Source organism: Triturus cristatus, chromosome 6 (genome assembly GCF_964204655.1).
Source record: "Triturus cristatus chromosome 6, aTriCri1.1, whole genome shotgun sequence".
NCBI lineage: Eukaryota > Metazoa > Chordata > Amphibia > Caudata > Salamandridae > Triturus > Triturus cristatus.
The window spans coordinates 604,831,388-604,847,497 of NC_140589.1; the positions used below are offsets into that span (position 1 = coordinate 604,831,388).

Consider the following 16,110-nt stretch of genomic DNA (forward strand, 5'->3'; position numbering starts at 1 on the left):
AAATTAAGGGTTTTTTATTACCTTGGGCTTATATTGAAGCGTGAACAAAATATTTGGTAAAAGGGTATCTGGTCCAAGTGTACAGTAAAAGGTAACAACGCCAGCCACAAATGACCAGAAGATCATCAAAACGTGCAGGTACCTAATAAGAGAGAAAGAAAAGACAAAACATATGAAGGTAGGTACATCACAAATTAGAGCATGCCATTTCTCTAGCAGATGAAGGGTTGAAACATTGTAAGATGCTCTTTAAGGAGAAAATACTCATTATGTTGGTAAAGTGGCATCCTGATCTAGGAGTAGACGATACATTTGGTGTTCATCATAGTTAAGTAAATAAAAAACAAGTACTAGAAAAACAAAGTCACCAATTCTGGTTAAGTACAAGTGAACACAACTCTTCATTTATTAGTGAGCTTGTGTGTGTGATTACACGGATGGGAAAGAGGGGGATTGTGATAAACTGTTTGGTAGATTATTAGTGCACAAGTCGACAAATCAGTAAGTGACTGGGTGTAGGAAAAAGTATTGGGTGAGTGACCAGATGGATAAATGGCTGAGTAAGTGAGCGCACCAGGGGAGCACGGTGGATGAAATGTGAGTGCATGAATTTAATGAGTCCATGGATGTATTTAGACAAGTTACACTAGTATTACAGGCCATTGTCAGCAGCAAGGACGGACCTCTATAAATATCAAGAATTGCCATTCTTATTCCAGTGCAAACCCTACATAGGACTGAGTATAAACATTCGAAGGATGCCGCTATAGGTCACCAATTATTACCATTATGTTTTTTTTATTATTTGCCCCATCACTTAGTAATCCTTAGTGAACGTTCTGAGCTCTACCATCACTCATTAATCCAAATTGCATGATCAGGTGTGCACTTTGACTCAGTAATCCCTAGCTCATGTTTAAATTTGTTTCACCGTCCAGTAATCAATCACTGGTGCAAGTTCAGATTCACACTATCACTCATTCATCTTGAATGCTTGCTCAGATTTGCACTAAAAAAATTGCTGAGCAGGCTTGGCTACATTGGCACATTTGCACCATCACTCATTAATCCTAGCGCATGTTGAGATTTGCGCGTTTACTTTGTGGTCATTTTCATCAGGTCACTAAAACTCAATACTTGAGCTTATTTCCCCCTTACACAGTAATAATGCCACATTCCAATGGTAAACGTGTAAAACAAGCATTCACAAAGCCATGAAGTCTCAATTTTTTAAATAGCACATTTAAGTGCACTTAAAAATGGTACCCAAGGTCATTAGTACTGGCCCCTTCAATCAGACACAAATGCTTGGTGCGGTACCCTACACCATTACTAGAGGTCCCATAAGCTTCCACCGCTGTCACCTCAATCTCATAATACCAGTGAATTCTGAACAGACGAGTTCACATCTATATGGAGTATGTCAGAATCTTCTGTTATGCATCCATACTATCACTATTTTTCCCTATCTAAAGCCGAGAGGTGTGTGTATTGGAAAATCCCCTTTTTGGAAAACCCCCTATTAAAGTTTCAAATTTTCCAAGGTTAAAATTACAAATCCACCAACATCAGACAATTAGAAAATGATGAATTGTGGTTTTAAAGGGCATGGAGTTCAAAGACCACCAGCTCCACATAACTTGCATTCTGAGCAGAATGGATATTTGACTCGAGTAGGGTGATCAGATGACCTCAGCTCATCAGACATTCCCTTTTCCAGCCCTGTGCTTTCAGTGGACATAGTGGAAGTTGTCCCATTTAATTTAGCCAGTTATATTACAACAGCTGATAACAATGATTCATAACTGAGCCAGCAGAATGGCTCAGTGAGAGGCATGTTCACCTTTACAATACATTATGATCAGCAAATCACAAAACTGAATCACTCACTCGTCCACCCTTGCTGCCTTTCAAGGTAGGCAAATTGAGGTCCAAAAATTGGATACCCTTAACACGTATTATTTACAATGCTTTAAATAACAAACGTGCCACATGAAGCACCACATAAGTACAGGTTATTACAATTATTAATAAAGGCCAGGCTAGACCACTGAAAAGTCCTACTGAGAAGGGTAATTTTATAACCCTGAACATGCATGCAATTGGAAAATACATCCCAAACTGTACAAATCATAGTTGTCAAAATAGGGTGAATGAGTGGGGTCTGGGACACTATCTTTCCAGTAGATGACAGCAGGGCTGCTCGAACAAAAAAAAGAATGTTGGTGCAAAATGCTGCTTAAAACGCACTGCATTGCACCTACTGAACGCGGTTACAAACAACAAATAAGGAACAAGAACACTGAAAATGCACCTGCTACTGCTCCCAGATCTTGGAAGGGCATGGGTGTAATGGAAGCCCCTGCGGCATGGGCGGGGGGGGGGGCTTTTCACGCCACCCCGCCCGCCCTCCCCCTACCACCAAGCCAATGAATATATGTGAAATAAAGAAGACTCAATGGGGCACAAATCATATTCTCAAGAGGGGGTCTCCTTCATTTTTCATGACCCACTCAGGAAAGATACCTCTTCGGGAGTTAAACTTTCAGCAATTTCCAGAACTTCTCAACATTCTGTTCACTTGCCATCTCAAGATACTTCCCTCAGTCACCGGAGGTAAGGTTTACAATGAATGGTTGAGTTTGTTGGGGGTAGGAGGATTAAAGGCACATAATATGGCACAGAATGCCCTGAATGTTTGTCATGGTTTTTTTGCTCACAACCGAGGAACCTTTTACCTTTGGCTTTGTTGTGTCTATTTGCTCGCCTGTGTACATCTTCTGATTTTTAATGAATGAGGCTTGCATAATTTGCCCAGGATAACAAGTTCCACAGAACACATTGGAACATGCACCCATGACCAGACTGTCGGGGGAGGCGGCGCTCTAAGAATTTGCTAAGAGCAGCCCAGGAAGTGGGTTCTCACATGGGCTTTCATCAAATCAGTCCATGTTCCTAATAGTTGCAGAAGATTTAGACAAGTGTGCCAGTAATCCCCACCTTCACCCTTGGAAACATGGCCCACACACCAAATAAATAGTATCTACAGCAACGCCAGGACAAAGTTTGCCTCACCTTCAATTCTCCACCATTCACATGCTAAATACCCAACTCTGATTGCAGCCCTTCTGAAAACACTCACTTATCTCAACCTGCCCCATGAACCGTTGTCTATTTACTCCTGAGAGATTCTGCATGATAAGCCCAGAAGTAGCAGAAGAATGCTATGTTTGGGCGAGGGGAGTCATTCATACTAAGCCCGGATCGGGATTTACACCCTAAAAAGAACCTGACAGGAACCAAACAACCAACTTATACTGGAGCCAGGTTTACAACCCCAGCACATAGAACATGTGACTTCCCACCAAGGGTAAAACAGAACAGTTAATGTCACCGTACAGTTATACATTACAAGTACGTTTGGGAACCTGTGCAATGATATACGCACACATTACAATTTTTGCCTTTTCCTGATAACGAGACATACACAATGGAATAGAAGAGGAGGTGGGGTGAAGAATAGGTGTCGGGCATTAAGAAGGCAGTAGTACTGGAAAACAGGCAGGACAAACTGCATAAAAAAAATGGAGCAATAAGAAACAGAATCATAGTCTACTGCATGTAACAAGTTTCAGCAAACATGAAAAAATAATACCCGCAAGAATACATGAAAAATTATTTGAACAGGGTTTCAAAACAATTATAAAGGAAATCCTATGGAAGTATGTGAGTCTTCTCTACTATAGCCAAATATAAGCAGGGCATTAAATAAGCTTCAGATTAAGCCAATTAAAAAAGTGGCCCAGTTCAGGTTTTAAAATACAAGTGATTACTGAAATTGGGAGATATATATTTTGTTTAACTTATGCAGCGCTGGTGGTGGTAAGGAATATGCTACTTACCAGTATGCATCTGTTCTTGTCATGTAGCGCTGCAGAGCCACACACTAAGGATAAGATCGCCATCTGGTTTTGGACTCGGATGATTGCAGGTTGTTGTCTTCGGAAGAAGTCTTTGATCACGAGATAGGGGACTCCTCCTCTGGACAACAGTGCGCATGGGCATCCACTCCATTCCTCAGATTGTTTTTCGCCATGATGGGAAATGATGGAGTGTATAAGAAGTAAAGAGAAAGGATGTCCATGTGTAGTGTCTAATTAAGACAATGCTGGAACAGATACAGGTCCCGGGGAGGCGGGTGGGCGTGTGTGGCTCTGCAGCTCTACATGTCAAGAACAGATGCATACTGGTAAGTAGCATATTCGGTTCGAGGCATATGAGCTGCAGATCACACACTAAGGATAGACTATATAGCAGTGTCTCCCCTAGCGGTGGTCACCTGTATCAGTTGCAGCAGTTTGGAATAGAGTTTTTAGGACAGCCTGGCCTACTGAAGCTTGTTGTTTGGATTGCACATCGACACAGTAGTGCTTAGTGAATGTGTGTGTAGTAGACCATGTGGCTGCTTTGCAAATGTCTTCTAAGGGGATGTTCCCTAAGAATGCCATAGAAGCCCCTATTTTACGCATGGAGTGCGCCCTAGGGGGAACTGTAAGAGTACGTTTAGCTTTCTGGTAACATATTTGGATGCATTTAACTATCCACCTGGCTATACCCGATTTGGAAATGGGGTTGCCCTTATGTGGTGGTGCGAAAGCAACAAACAGTTGCTTGGCTTTTCGAAAAGGTTTGGTTCTGTCGATGTAATAAAGCAAGGCTCTTTTAACATCTAAGGTATGAAGGGCCCTCTCAGCTACTGAGTCTGGATTAGGGAAGAAAACTGGCAGTTCAACTGACTGGTTTAGATGGAAAGGGGAGATAACTTTAGGGAGGAATTTTGGGTTTGTCCTAAGAACCACTTTGTTACGATGTAGTTGTAGAAAGGGTTCTTCAAGAGTTAAGGCTTGTATTTCACTTACTCTTCGCAGAGATGTGATAGCGATAAGGAAAGCCACTTTCCATGTTAGGAACTGCAGTTCGCATTTGTGCATTGGTTCGAATGGGGGACCCATGAGCCTTGTTAGAACAATATTAAGGTTCCACACTAGTGAGGGTGGTAATCTTGGAGGAATAATTCTTTTAAGACCTTCCATAAATGCTTTAATGGCGGGTATCTTAAAGAGGGACAGGTGTTGCCTATTTTGCAAGTAGGCGGCTAATGCCGCTAGGTATAGACGTATAGAGGAATACGCTAAATTGCATCTTTGCAAGTGGAGCAAGTAGCAAATGATGTGTTGGATGGACGCATCCAATGGACGCATGTCATTGTTAGTGCAGTAAATGGCAAATCTTTTCCATTTTGCTGCATAACACGCCCTAGTAGTAGGTCTTCTTGCTTCTTTAATGATATTCATACAGTCTGGAGGGAGGTTGAGGTATCCAAACTCTAAGACTTCGGGAGCGGAGTTTGAGGATCTGGGTGTCTGATTTCTCCATGGTTCTGGGTTAATAGGGCCGGGGAGAGACGCAATTTTTGATGTGGAACTAGATATAGTTCCAGAAATGTGGTGAACCAAGGTTGGCGTGCCCAAGTGGGAGCTACTAGGATGAGTGTTAGCGACTGTTGTTTCAGTTTGTGTACTACAAATGGAATGAGCGGGAGAGGCGGAAAAGCATACGCAAATCTGCCTGACCAGTTCATCCATATCGCATTGCCCTTTGACTGCGGGTGTGGAAACCTGGCGGCGAAGGTTGGCATTTTGCGTTTTCTTGTGTGGCGAACAGGTCTATGTCTGGTTGTCCCCACTTTTGGAAGAATGGGAGTAGGACTTTGGGGTGTAGTTCCCATTCGTGTATTTGCTGTGTGTGTCGACTTAGGAGGTCGGCCACCTGGTTCTGAACCCCTGGGAGGTGTTCTGCTAACAGGTAGATGTTCTGGGGAATGGGCCATCTCCAGATTTGTTGTGCAAGTTGGGACAGTTGTAGAGAATGTGTCCCCCCCTGCTTATGTATGTAATACATTGTGGTCATGTTGTCCGTGCGGATGAGGACAGTTTTGTTTTTTAGGTGTACTTGGAAGGACTTCAGTGCTAGGAACACCGCTAGAAGTTCTAGGTGATTGATGTGGAGCTGTTTCTGTTGAGTGGTCCACCTGCCCAGAGTGGTGTGTTGAAGGAGGTGGGCTCCCCATCCCGTAAGAGATGCGTCGGTCGTCAGCACAATCTGTGGAAGAGGCTCTAAGAACGGCTGCCCTTTGGACAGGTTGATGGTGTTCCACCACTTCAGTGAACGAAGTGAGCGGCTGTCCACCAACACCAGATCGGTAAGCTGTCCGTGGGCCTGGTTCCACTGTTGTGCTAGACATTCCTGTAGGGGACGCATTTGAAGGCGTGCATGGGGTACTATGGAGATGCATGATGCCATCATGCCTAAGAGTTGCATAAACACTCTTGCTGGAAGAGAGTGTTGTGTTTGGAATTTTTTGATGAGATTTTGTATGTTGGCTATCCTAGCTGTGCTGGGGTAAGCTATGGCCTTGGATGTTTCTATGGTGGCTCCCAGGTACTGGTGTACGTGGAAGGGTTGGAGCTGAGATTTGGGATAGTTGATTGTAAATCCTAGGTTGTGTAGGGTTTGAATAGTGCGGTGAGTGTGGAGAACGCATTGGTTGAGAGTATTGGCTTTTATGAGCCAATCGTCCAGATAGGGGAAGACATGGATTTGTTGTCTTCTGAGATGCGCTGCCACTACTGCTAGGCATTTTGTGAATACCCTGGGTGCGGTTGTGACTCCGAATGGGAGAACTGTAAACTGATAGTGCTGACCGTCTACCACGAATCGTAGGTACTTCCTGTGTGCAGGATGCATAGGGATGTGAAAATATGCGTCCTTTAGGTCCAATGTGGCAAGGAAGTCGCCTTGTTGGAGTAATGGAAGGACCTGCTGGAGAGCGATCATGTGGAAGTGGTCTGATTGTATATACTGGTTTAGTAGTCGGAGGTCCAGTATGGGTCTTAAGGTCTTGTCCTTTTTGGGAATGAGGAAGTATAGAGAATATACTCCTGTGCCCTGATGTTGGAGTGGAACTGGTTCTATTGCGTGTTTTTGAAGCAAAGACTGAATTTCCTGTTCGAGGAGTGTGAGGTGGTGAGACGACATGGGACGATGTTTGGGTGGTATGTTTGGGGGGGGGGGGGGTGTTTATGAGTTCGAGGCAGTAGCCAGACTGGATAATTTGTCTTACCCACCTGTCTTTTGTGATGGAATTCCAGACAGGTAGGAACTGTTGAAGTCTTCCCCCGACCGGAGTGGAATGGTCTGGGGGGAGTGGTGGTAAGTCACTGTTTAGTGGCTGTAGAGGTGCGGGTGTTGTTGTTGCCCCGCCCTCGGCCTTTGGTATTGTTTCCCCTGTAACCTCCTCTAAAATATCCTCTGTTGGGGGATGTTTGACCTGATGTTTTGAAGGTGGAAGAGGTGTCTGTTCCCACATTTTTGGAGGCCCCTCTATAAAAGGAGCAACGAAAGGAGCCTCTAGCTTGAGTAGACTGTAATGCTCTCATTGATTTGGCAGTCTCATTATCTTTCTTCATTTTTTCTAATGCAGTGTCTACTGCGGGTCCGAATAGTTGCTCCTGATTAAAGGGTTGAGCAAGAATGGTGGTTTGTACTTCCGGCTTAAAGCCGGAAATGCGGAGCCATGCGTGTCGTCTAAGTAGCACGATTGTGTTGACTGTTCTAGAGGCAGTGTCCGCTGCGGCGAATGCGCATTTTATGGAGGCATTTGATATTAGTTTACCTTCTTGGATAAGGTCATTGGCCTGTGATTTGTATTGATCAGGCAGGTGTTGCAAGAGGTCCTCCAGTTGGTCGTAATGAGCCCTATCATAGCGAGCCAATAGGGCTTGTGTATTAGCAATACGCCAGTGGTTAGCAGCTTGTGCGGCAACTCTTTTGCCGGAAGCTTCTAAGAGTTTAGACTCTTTGTCTGGGGGCGGTGCGTCTCCGGTTGTTTGGGAGTTTGCCCGCTTTCTGGCATTTGACACGACCAAAGAGTCTAAGGGGAGCTGCACTTTGATGTACGCAGGATCCTGTGGTGCCGGTCTGTATTTTTTTTCTATCCGGGGGTTAAGAACCCTGGCCCTAACAGGGTCCTTAAAAACCTCAGTTGCATGCTTTATCACTCCCTTAATCATGGGTAGTATGTGAACGCTTTTTTGCGACTGCTCGAAGGTGTCGAGGAGAAAATCTTCCTCGTGAGTGTCTGTGTGCATGGTGACGCCATGGAACAGTGCAGCCCTGTTTATAAGCTGACCAAACCCCAGATGGTCATCAGGCGGGGATGGTTTTGAGGGGTATGGAGTGGGATCAGGCATGTCAGGCATAGGGTAAGACCAGTCGTCTATGGGTGCTGTGTCCGGGAGTGTAAAGGGATCATTAGGATCAGCGGGATTATTCGGGAAATCCGGGTCTCCCCCTCCTCCTGATTCATCATTATCCTGTGGAGATAGTGTGCGAAAAGGAGATGGTAGAGGAGAAGGCGGTGGGGGGGATGGGATAGGAGGTAAGACAGGAGAGGAAGGACATATGGGTGAGGTGGCACAGTCCTTCTTTGGAGGAGCTGGAGGAGGTGGTGTGTCCAGTTTCCTTCTTTTATAAGGTACTGCTGTGACATGTCCTGTATTAGGATTGATGTAAATCCTTTTTTGCTTTGGATCTGGCCGAAAAAGTTCCTCAGTGTCCGATGGTGGCTTTGGCGCCGACTTTTTCGGTTCCGATCTGGTTTTTGTGGGATCGGCAGGTTCTTTTTGGACTTTTCTTGGCACGGAGGATGTTTTAGGTGCCGAGGAACCTTTCGGTGCCGACGAACCTTTCGGTGCCGGTGGGGACCTCGGTGCCGAAGAACGTTTCGATGCCGGTGGAGACGTCGGTGCCGAGTGACGTTTCGGTGCCGATGGAGATTTCGGCCTCGGAGCCTGCTTCGGTGCCGAAGGTGTTGTAGGCACAATAATTAGGTTTGCTCGATCCCGAGCCACCTGCAGGCTTAGAAGTTTTCGGAGCCGGGCCCGGGGGCGGGGCTTCTGAAGATGATTTTGAATCGCGACTGGGCCCAGCTGGCAGAGTCTTGACCAATGTCTTTTGTGGTGGGTTTTGGGTAGGGGAGTTGGTACTCACGGACTGCCCCGGATCATAATCGTCGGCCTCGGACACGATCTGGAGGTCTTCTGATTCGTCGTCAGGGACATCCTGTGCAAAGATGTCTTCGGGTTCCGGTACCGGTTTTGCCATGATATGGCGTCGAGCTCTTCGGTCCCGTATCGTCTTCTACGACCGGAATGTGGCACAGGCTGGACCGCTTGATTCGTTGTGGTCTGGTGAGAGGCACAAATTACAGACCTCGTGGTGATCACTGTGGGGGAACTTTGCTCCGCATCGGGGGCATTTTTTAAAGGGTGTCCTTTCCATCAGCCGCGTCCGGAGTCGGTCCGATGGGATTTCGACGTCGCGTTATATGTTTTAAGAGTTGCTGTGATTGCTATGAAGTTTTCTGCTGGAGCGGAAAAAAGGTCATCCGAAACCAATGGCGGAAAAAAACAATCTGAGGATGGAGTGGATGCCCATGCGCACTGTTGTCCAGAGGAGGAGTCACCTATCTCGTGACCAAAGACTTCTTCCGAAGACAACAACAACCTGCAATCATCCGAGCCCAACACCAGATGGCGATCTTATCCTTAGTGTGTGATCTGCAGCTCATATGCCTCGAACACTCTGGTTTCAATATTCACTATGGGGTTGTCTCAAAGCAGGTAGTTAAATGGACATATGCCTTTTTTTCGTGTTCCATCAGTCAGTGCCATGGAATGAGCAAGCTGACATCTGCGATGTCATCAGATAAGAAAATGTGTCAAATGGTCTTTTGAAGTTTATCCTCGCTGCCAATGATGTGGATATGTCTCAACTGCAAGTATGGCTTTTCAGAGGCGATCAATAAGCAGATCATCGAAAGTTCACTTCTAAGGGAAAAAGATGAAGACTAAGTGGTGGATTTATTCAACACATCACTCACATCGGAGAGATATCCCCATTGCGCACTAAAACTACACACGTCTCTCGACCTAACAGTACATAGGCTGGCACTGCAGTGCGTGTTCTACTCACAAGTACTGAACAGCGTGCCCTGGGCCTCCCAAAGGAGCACTAGACGCAGTGTGTCTAGGCTGTGTACCAGCAATGGCATGATCTTCAAAGAGGAGGCCTCCAAGCAGTCATTCGAGTAGGCCTTTTATAACAAGTGGGCCGAGATGACAATTCCTCTACGACACGAATCTCAACGTACTGCCAGGAATGTGGCTGCTGCAACAAAACAAAGAGCTGTACCAGCACCTAAAAATGCTGAAGGCACATCAAGAGGAGCAAAGCAAACACCAGGAGTTGATGGACGGAGCGCTGAAACTTTTCAGACACTCACCCCCAGTCACAGATCTCGGTTGAATCCATCATTCTTTAGCTCACTTCTCCACCCCAGTTCAGACCCAGCCATATGCAAATCAGTCTTGACCCAGTGCCTCATGGGAACAGTCAAGCCTGAACTGCCACGTCAGGTCTTCCCTTGATCGGAAAAGAGCATCCAGGGCCTGGTTTCAGGGTAACACCACTCATCAGCCAGGCCAGCTCCTAAAGAGGAGCAGCCATGGAAGGTATGCCTCTGATAAGGCTATGGCCACTCGAGCATTGCGACCAGTCTGGAGAAGCTGCGGGAGCAACATCAGCAAATGCCTAGGGCTTAAGGACAAGAGCAGGGCAGCAGTGCATAGGCATGTGCCACAATCAGGAAGCCGCAGCAGATGGCACACAAGCAACAGTCGGACCTAAAAGGAGACAAGGAGCTGAACCTGACCCTGGGACATCTCTAGGCGCTGCAAGAGAAGCTGTAGCATGATTGGAACCTGTAGAAAGTGCTGACCGACTCCCTGGTGTAAGTGAAGGACCTGTTGAAGTGGCTGAGAATCAAGGATGCTGACGTGCAGTTCTTCTATACGCAAAGGACCTGGCCAGGGAGTTTATCCAACTGCAGGAGTCAAGTAGGTGATACTGAAGGAACGGAGAGACAAGTGGAAGACCACATGTTCTGGTTCTTGCAGGTGGAGACCTAACACCAACAAATACAACTCTTAAAAACCACAGAAGCACCCTGCTGCAGGAGGCCCATGAATGTGAAAGGGTGCTCGAACAGCTATCAAACTGGAGGAGGAACTTCAGCAGAATGCCACGTGCTGGGATCAGACCTGTCCACTCACACGGTGCCACCGTGTGTCCCACGGTATTGGCTCCTTTCAAACGGTCACTTGGTGAGGAGCAGATATCACACTGTCATAAACAATGTGAGTTGGACACTCCTGCAGAGGAGGCTTCCAACTCTTATTGTGTGGAAGGCTAAGCACAGATGTTGTCCATTTAGGATTTGCAATCTCCCAGGACATCAGCGGTAGCATTTGAAGCCTCATTTGTGTGAGTGTTTTTTTAAGGGTGGGTGTTAGAACAGGTTACAGACAGTGACCTGAACAAAGCCCCACCCTTTCTAAATGGCCACGCCCCCTCCAAAACACTTTCATTACTGCAGAGGCAATGGACTCAAGGCCTCACCCCGTCCCCAGACTCCACCCATGCCTGGTACTTTGCCCTCAAGCGGTGAGATTTTGTTCAAGATTGGCAGGTCTTTAGGAGGGACAGCAAAGCAGCCGTTCCTGCGGAAGCAACAACTACTGCCAGACTAGGTGACCGAGCACTGGGATCAAAATAAGCTGCAATTTGAGCAACAAAGTTGTTGTAAGGTCGAGTCCTGCTCACAAATACCTGCCCCTCCAAGCAGTAAATGCCCTCCAACAGCACCAGTGGCAGTATTACGATAAGCGCCCACTTTTCCTGTTTGAGCCACGCCATACCTTCTCACATGTGTGCCGTGTGCAAATGGGGAGAGTGAGCCCTATTATGTTGAACGTGCAGCCCTCAGGGCAGCTGCAAACTCCAACTGCCCTAGGAGCAGCGCAATCAAGTGGAATATGGAGCAGCTGTTTCAAAGCCGCTCTGTATTTCGCAGTGCAGGTAGCAATCCGCATACACTTGCAAGAGGGATTAGAGATCTCCTTGCAGGCAGATGCAGTGAGTGACTGCACCTGCCTGCGAGGGGATGTCCTTGGGAACCACCTTTCATCTCTCAACAGAGCTGCCCTCAGGGGGCGGACTGTGTGCCTCCTGACAGCTTCCCATGCAAATGAGGGAGCGCACTGTTGATATAGTACTGGCGCTACATGTGCGCCAGCGCTATCTGTATTACAGAAGGGGCTGCACAACTCTCTGCAGCCCCTTCTGTAATACCAAAGCGCCCCGGTGTGCACAAAGCGTGAGCACATGCCTGTTGCGCCCCATGTGCACTCTCTGTAATACGGCCCTAGAACATTACTTCTACTAATTTTCAAGATGTATTGCTTGGTAATATGGGTCTTTGTAGCTAGAGCATATAGCCAATGATGCCACTGTGATGATGGTTAAAGAAAATATGGACTGCTGGTTCCAGATTTTTTACCTAAAAGTCAACACAAGAGAAAAAGGAATTCCTTTATATATCCTGGCAGAACAGAGAATAAGATTCTCCTCCTCTCATACTAAAGCCCTGAACGACTTTCTCTACCACTCACATCTGCACTGCAAACTACCACCTGTGAGAAAGTGCTCTCTTTCTGCATGATTGCCCCCACTTTTTGCTGAACTGCTGATGTACTTTGATTGAGTGTGCCCTGGTCTCCTGCCAATCAGGTACCCAGGGCCTATGTTCTTTCCCTAGAACTGCATTGAAGACCAAACCCAATTGGCACTCTCTGACCACAGGTCAGTCCCTGGTAAATGGTACCACAGGTACCCAGGGCACTGTGACCAGGGAAGGCCTCTAAGGCTTGCAGCACTTATTGTGCCACCCTTCGAGGCCCTGCGCGTTCACACTCACACAATGCCTTTGCAGGCTGCGGGTATTGGTGCAGAACAAAGTGAAGAGTCGACATGGCACACATCCCTGAGTGCCATGCCTACAACCCACTACCCTGGCATAGAACAACCACCACTCTAGCTGGGTGCACTATACCAATGGTGAGGGTACAGGTGCATGAGCCCTGTCCCCCACCGTATCTAAGCCAATTCTTATACATTGTGAGTGCAGTAATGCCATTAAGAGTATATGGTGCTGGGAGTTTGTCATTACAAACTCCACAGTAGCATAATGGCTTTACTAAAAACTGAGAAGTTTGGTATCAAACTTCTCAGCACATTAAACTCACACTGATGCCAGTGTTGGATTTAATGAAAAATGCACACAGAGGGCATCGTAGAGATGCCCCCTGAGAAATGAACTAACACTAGTGTCCAGGCTGAGTGGCTGCTCCCCAGCTTCCACCAACAGACATGTTTCTGGACCCCTGGGTCGAGAGCCTGCGCCTCTCGGGGGCCTGAAACATGCACATCCTGGGACGAGGGGCTAAGCCTCTTCCCCCCAGGATGGGCAGGGTCCACGAGGGGATGTTTCAAAGGCTTGCCGCCTTTGTGAGCTTCCCCAGGCCTTTTGCTGCTCCCATCAACTGGTACCCACCAGTTCTGACCCCCACTTTGGGCAGGAGAACCGGCGGGAAAACCAAGTGAGGAAGGGAGGTGTGCCCACCTTTGCCAACCCCACCCCTCAGGTGGGGGAGGCGATGTGAAGCACAACTCTCACTCCCTGCCATCTTGCATATGGGGGGACCCAGCCAACCAGAGTGAGGCATATGCCTCCCTCCCACTGGAGTGTGGCAAAATAGGGGGTGTAACCACCCCAAGGAAGGGACCCATTCGTCCCAACCCTTTACTTATGTGTAACGCCTCTAAATCTAGTATTTAGGTGCACCGCTGAACCTTGCCTCCTCAGACAAGCAGCTACCAAGAAGAAGAAGGACCGAACAGCTGTGCCGAAGCTAACAGGAGGAGGACGCCCACTGACTTGGCCCCAGCCCTACCGGCAGGTCCCCACCTCAAACCTGCAGAAGCGAAACTCTGATGTGTCCTGCAGCCAGCAACCTCAAGAACCCCGAGGACCTGCCTTCTAAAGAAAAGACTGTCTCCCATGAACACCAGATTCTTTCAACCACAGACTCCAGCTCTGGCAAAATCCGAAAGTCTGCACCACTCTGCACCCGTTGCCCACGGTCCAAGTTCAAGAGCACGAGGAGGTCTCCCCAGCAATTCTGACCTGAGATCTGGTGATCTCTGACCTGCCTCGAATCTCCCAGCAAAGCCTGCAGCCACTTTCTGTAGAGACCCCCCCGACCGCGACCGGAGCTGGTAAGAGAAACCCGACGCCTAAAGACACCCCTGCACGCAAAGCCCCACGGCTTTGGGTGGCCCACCGACAGTGTCCCAGCATACCAACTTACTTCTCCACCCGGTGGTCACCTCCAGAAGATCTCCGTCCCTGAGCCTGCAGTCTTTGTTGAAACCGGAGAATACCCATTAAAACCAACAGGGCACCCAACACCAAACCAGCACCTTGCACCCAGCTGCCCCTGTGCTGATGCCGGTACGCTTTTTGTGCTAAACAGGATCCCCCCCTTTGCCCTGATCCTAACACCAGGAGCTTTGCTCCCACAAACTAGTGGCCTGCTCGTCAGCAGCCACCAACCGGAGGCCCCCTATCCCCCATTGGATAACATTGGGCCTCAGCACTCTGCACACGGCCGCCCAAGTGTCCCGAGGGTATAACGAGAGTACATCCTTGACCCTGGGAGAATCCTTGTTCTAACCCCAGGAACTCTACTCCAATGACCGAGTACTTACCTGGTAACCGTTAACTTCATTTCGCTCTGTAGGAACCTATTGACTGTTTTTCTATAAAAAAAATTCAAAAGTGTGGAGTTGATTTGTATGGAAACCCAAAAAAGTACAATTGTGCAAAACTGTTTTTACTTACCTTTTCTCTAGGAAATGTCTCAGTGTGATATCTAGGCATGTAGGTGAGTATGTGGTAGATGCACACCTGCTGTAAAAAATGTAGTCCGTAAACCAACTGGTAAACAAATTCTGTGCGCAGCCAGGATATCGCTAGCTGATTTCCAACCTAGGACAAAGACGTATAAGAAGGCGTTATCCAAACAGGTAACGTCCCCCAGTTGCACAGCCCACCTCCGGGTGAGCTAATTAATCCAATAAATCGAAGTAAGTTCTCTAAGGTATAGTAAATTTTAATTTTCAATATAACTTCAAAGTCGGGGTTTCCAATTCATTTCAAAGGCAACGTATCATTCAAAACATGTTAGATGAATAAACTCCAAGTATGCACATTAATGGGAACAGTCCCAATGCATTTCAGGCTCAGCCCTTCATCAGGTGAATTTAGTCATTGTGAAAAGGTGAACGAATCCGTCTGCAGGTGTGTCGCGGCGGTGTAAGGAAGTTTGCATAAGGTCTTGCCAACAATTAAACCTGCCTGTAGCAAGGCCTGAAAAAGGCACATTCCTGACATTACAATAAGCCGTTTTGATGCTTATGACACAGCAGTGCAACCTCATCCTTCCCAAACACTGATTTCTTTCACTGCTCCTTCCTCCTCATTCTGTCAACTTCACAAGGGTGCAGTACCACAGGTTTTTACTACATGTCTTCACTGAAGTAAGCATAGACGGCTCAGTGTCACAGTTCATAACCGGAGTTCTTTCTTAAGTCAGCTGAAAGGGTGTCATTGCTGCAGGTAGGTCAGACCCCTTTTCAGGATGCTAGCGACATGTAGGGACTTCTGGGCCACAGCCCCCAGGGTTGAGGCCTTTTGCTTCTGCTATCCCGGACTAGTCTTAATATGGCTCTGCAAACTCGGACAAGTAACCGTTTCTGCACTTGACTGTAAGTGGTAGCAAGGAGAGCAGTCACAGGCCTCTCAGGGAGGTTAGTATGGGGGCACTCGGATCCAAGAATCAATACCACCGCCTAGCAGCACAGTAAAATCAGAGTCCAGAACAGGGCGTCGCTTTGTAGAAATGACAAGTACTCTTATCACACAGAAAAGATAGAATTCCACTACACACTCAATAATGCACAAATACCAGACTCGCGAGTGCAAGTCTTTGTGCTTTTAAAGGTGTACAAAGTAAAATTGAAGTTAGC

General features: G+C 47.3%; 1 protein-coding gene across 5 annotated transcripts in view; it reads right to left on the reverse strand.

Annotated features, from left to right (window-relative positions):
- The window catches only part of SNX14 (sorting nexin 14), a 609,680-nt gene that overhangs the window by 545,525 nt on the left and 48,045 nt on the right, over positions 1-16,110 (reverse strand). For all 5 annotated transcript variants that reach the window (XM_085611049.1, XM_085611048.1, XM_085611046.1 and 2 more), the window contains exon 2: positions 22-142. In XM_085611049.1, coding sequence (XP_085467175.1) covers positions 22-142 — 121 coding nt within the window. The remainder of the gene's footprint in view (positions 1-21; positions 143-16,110) is intronic.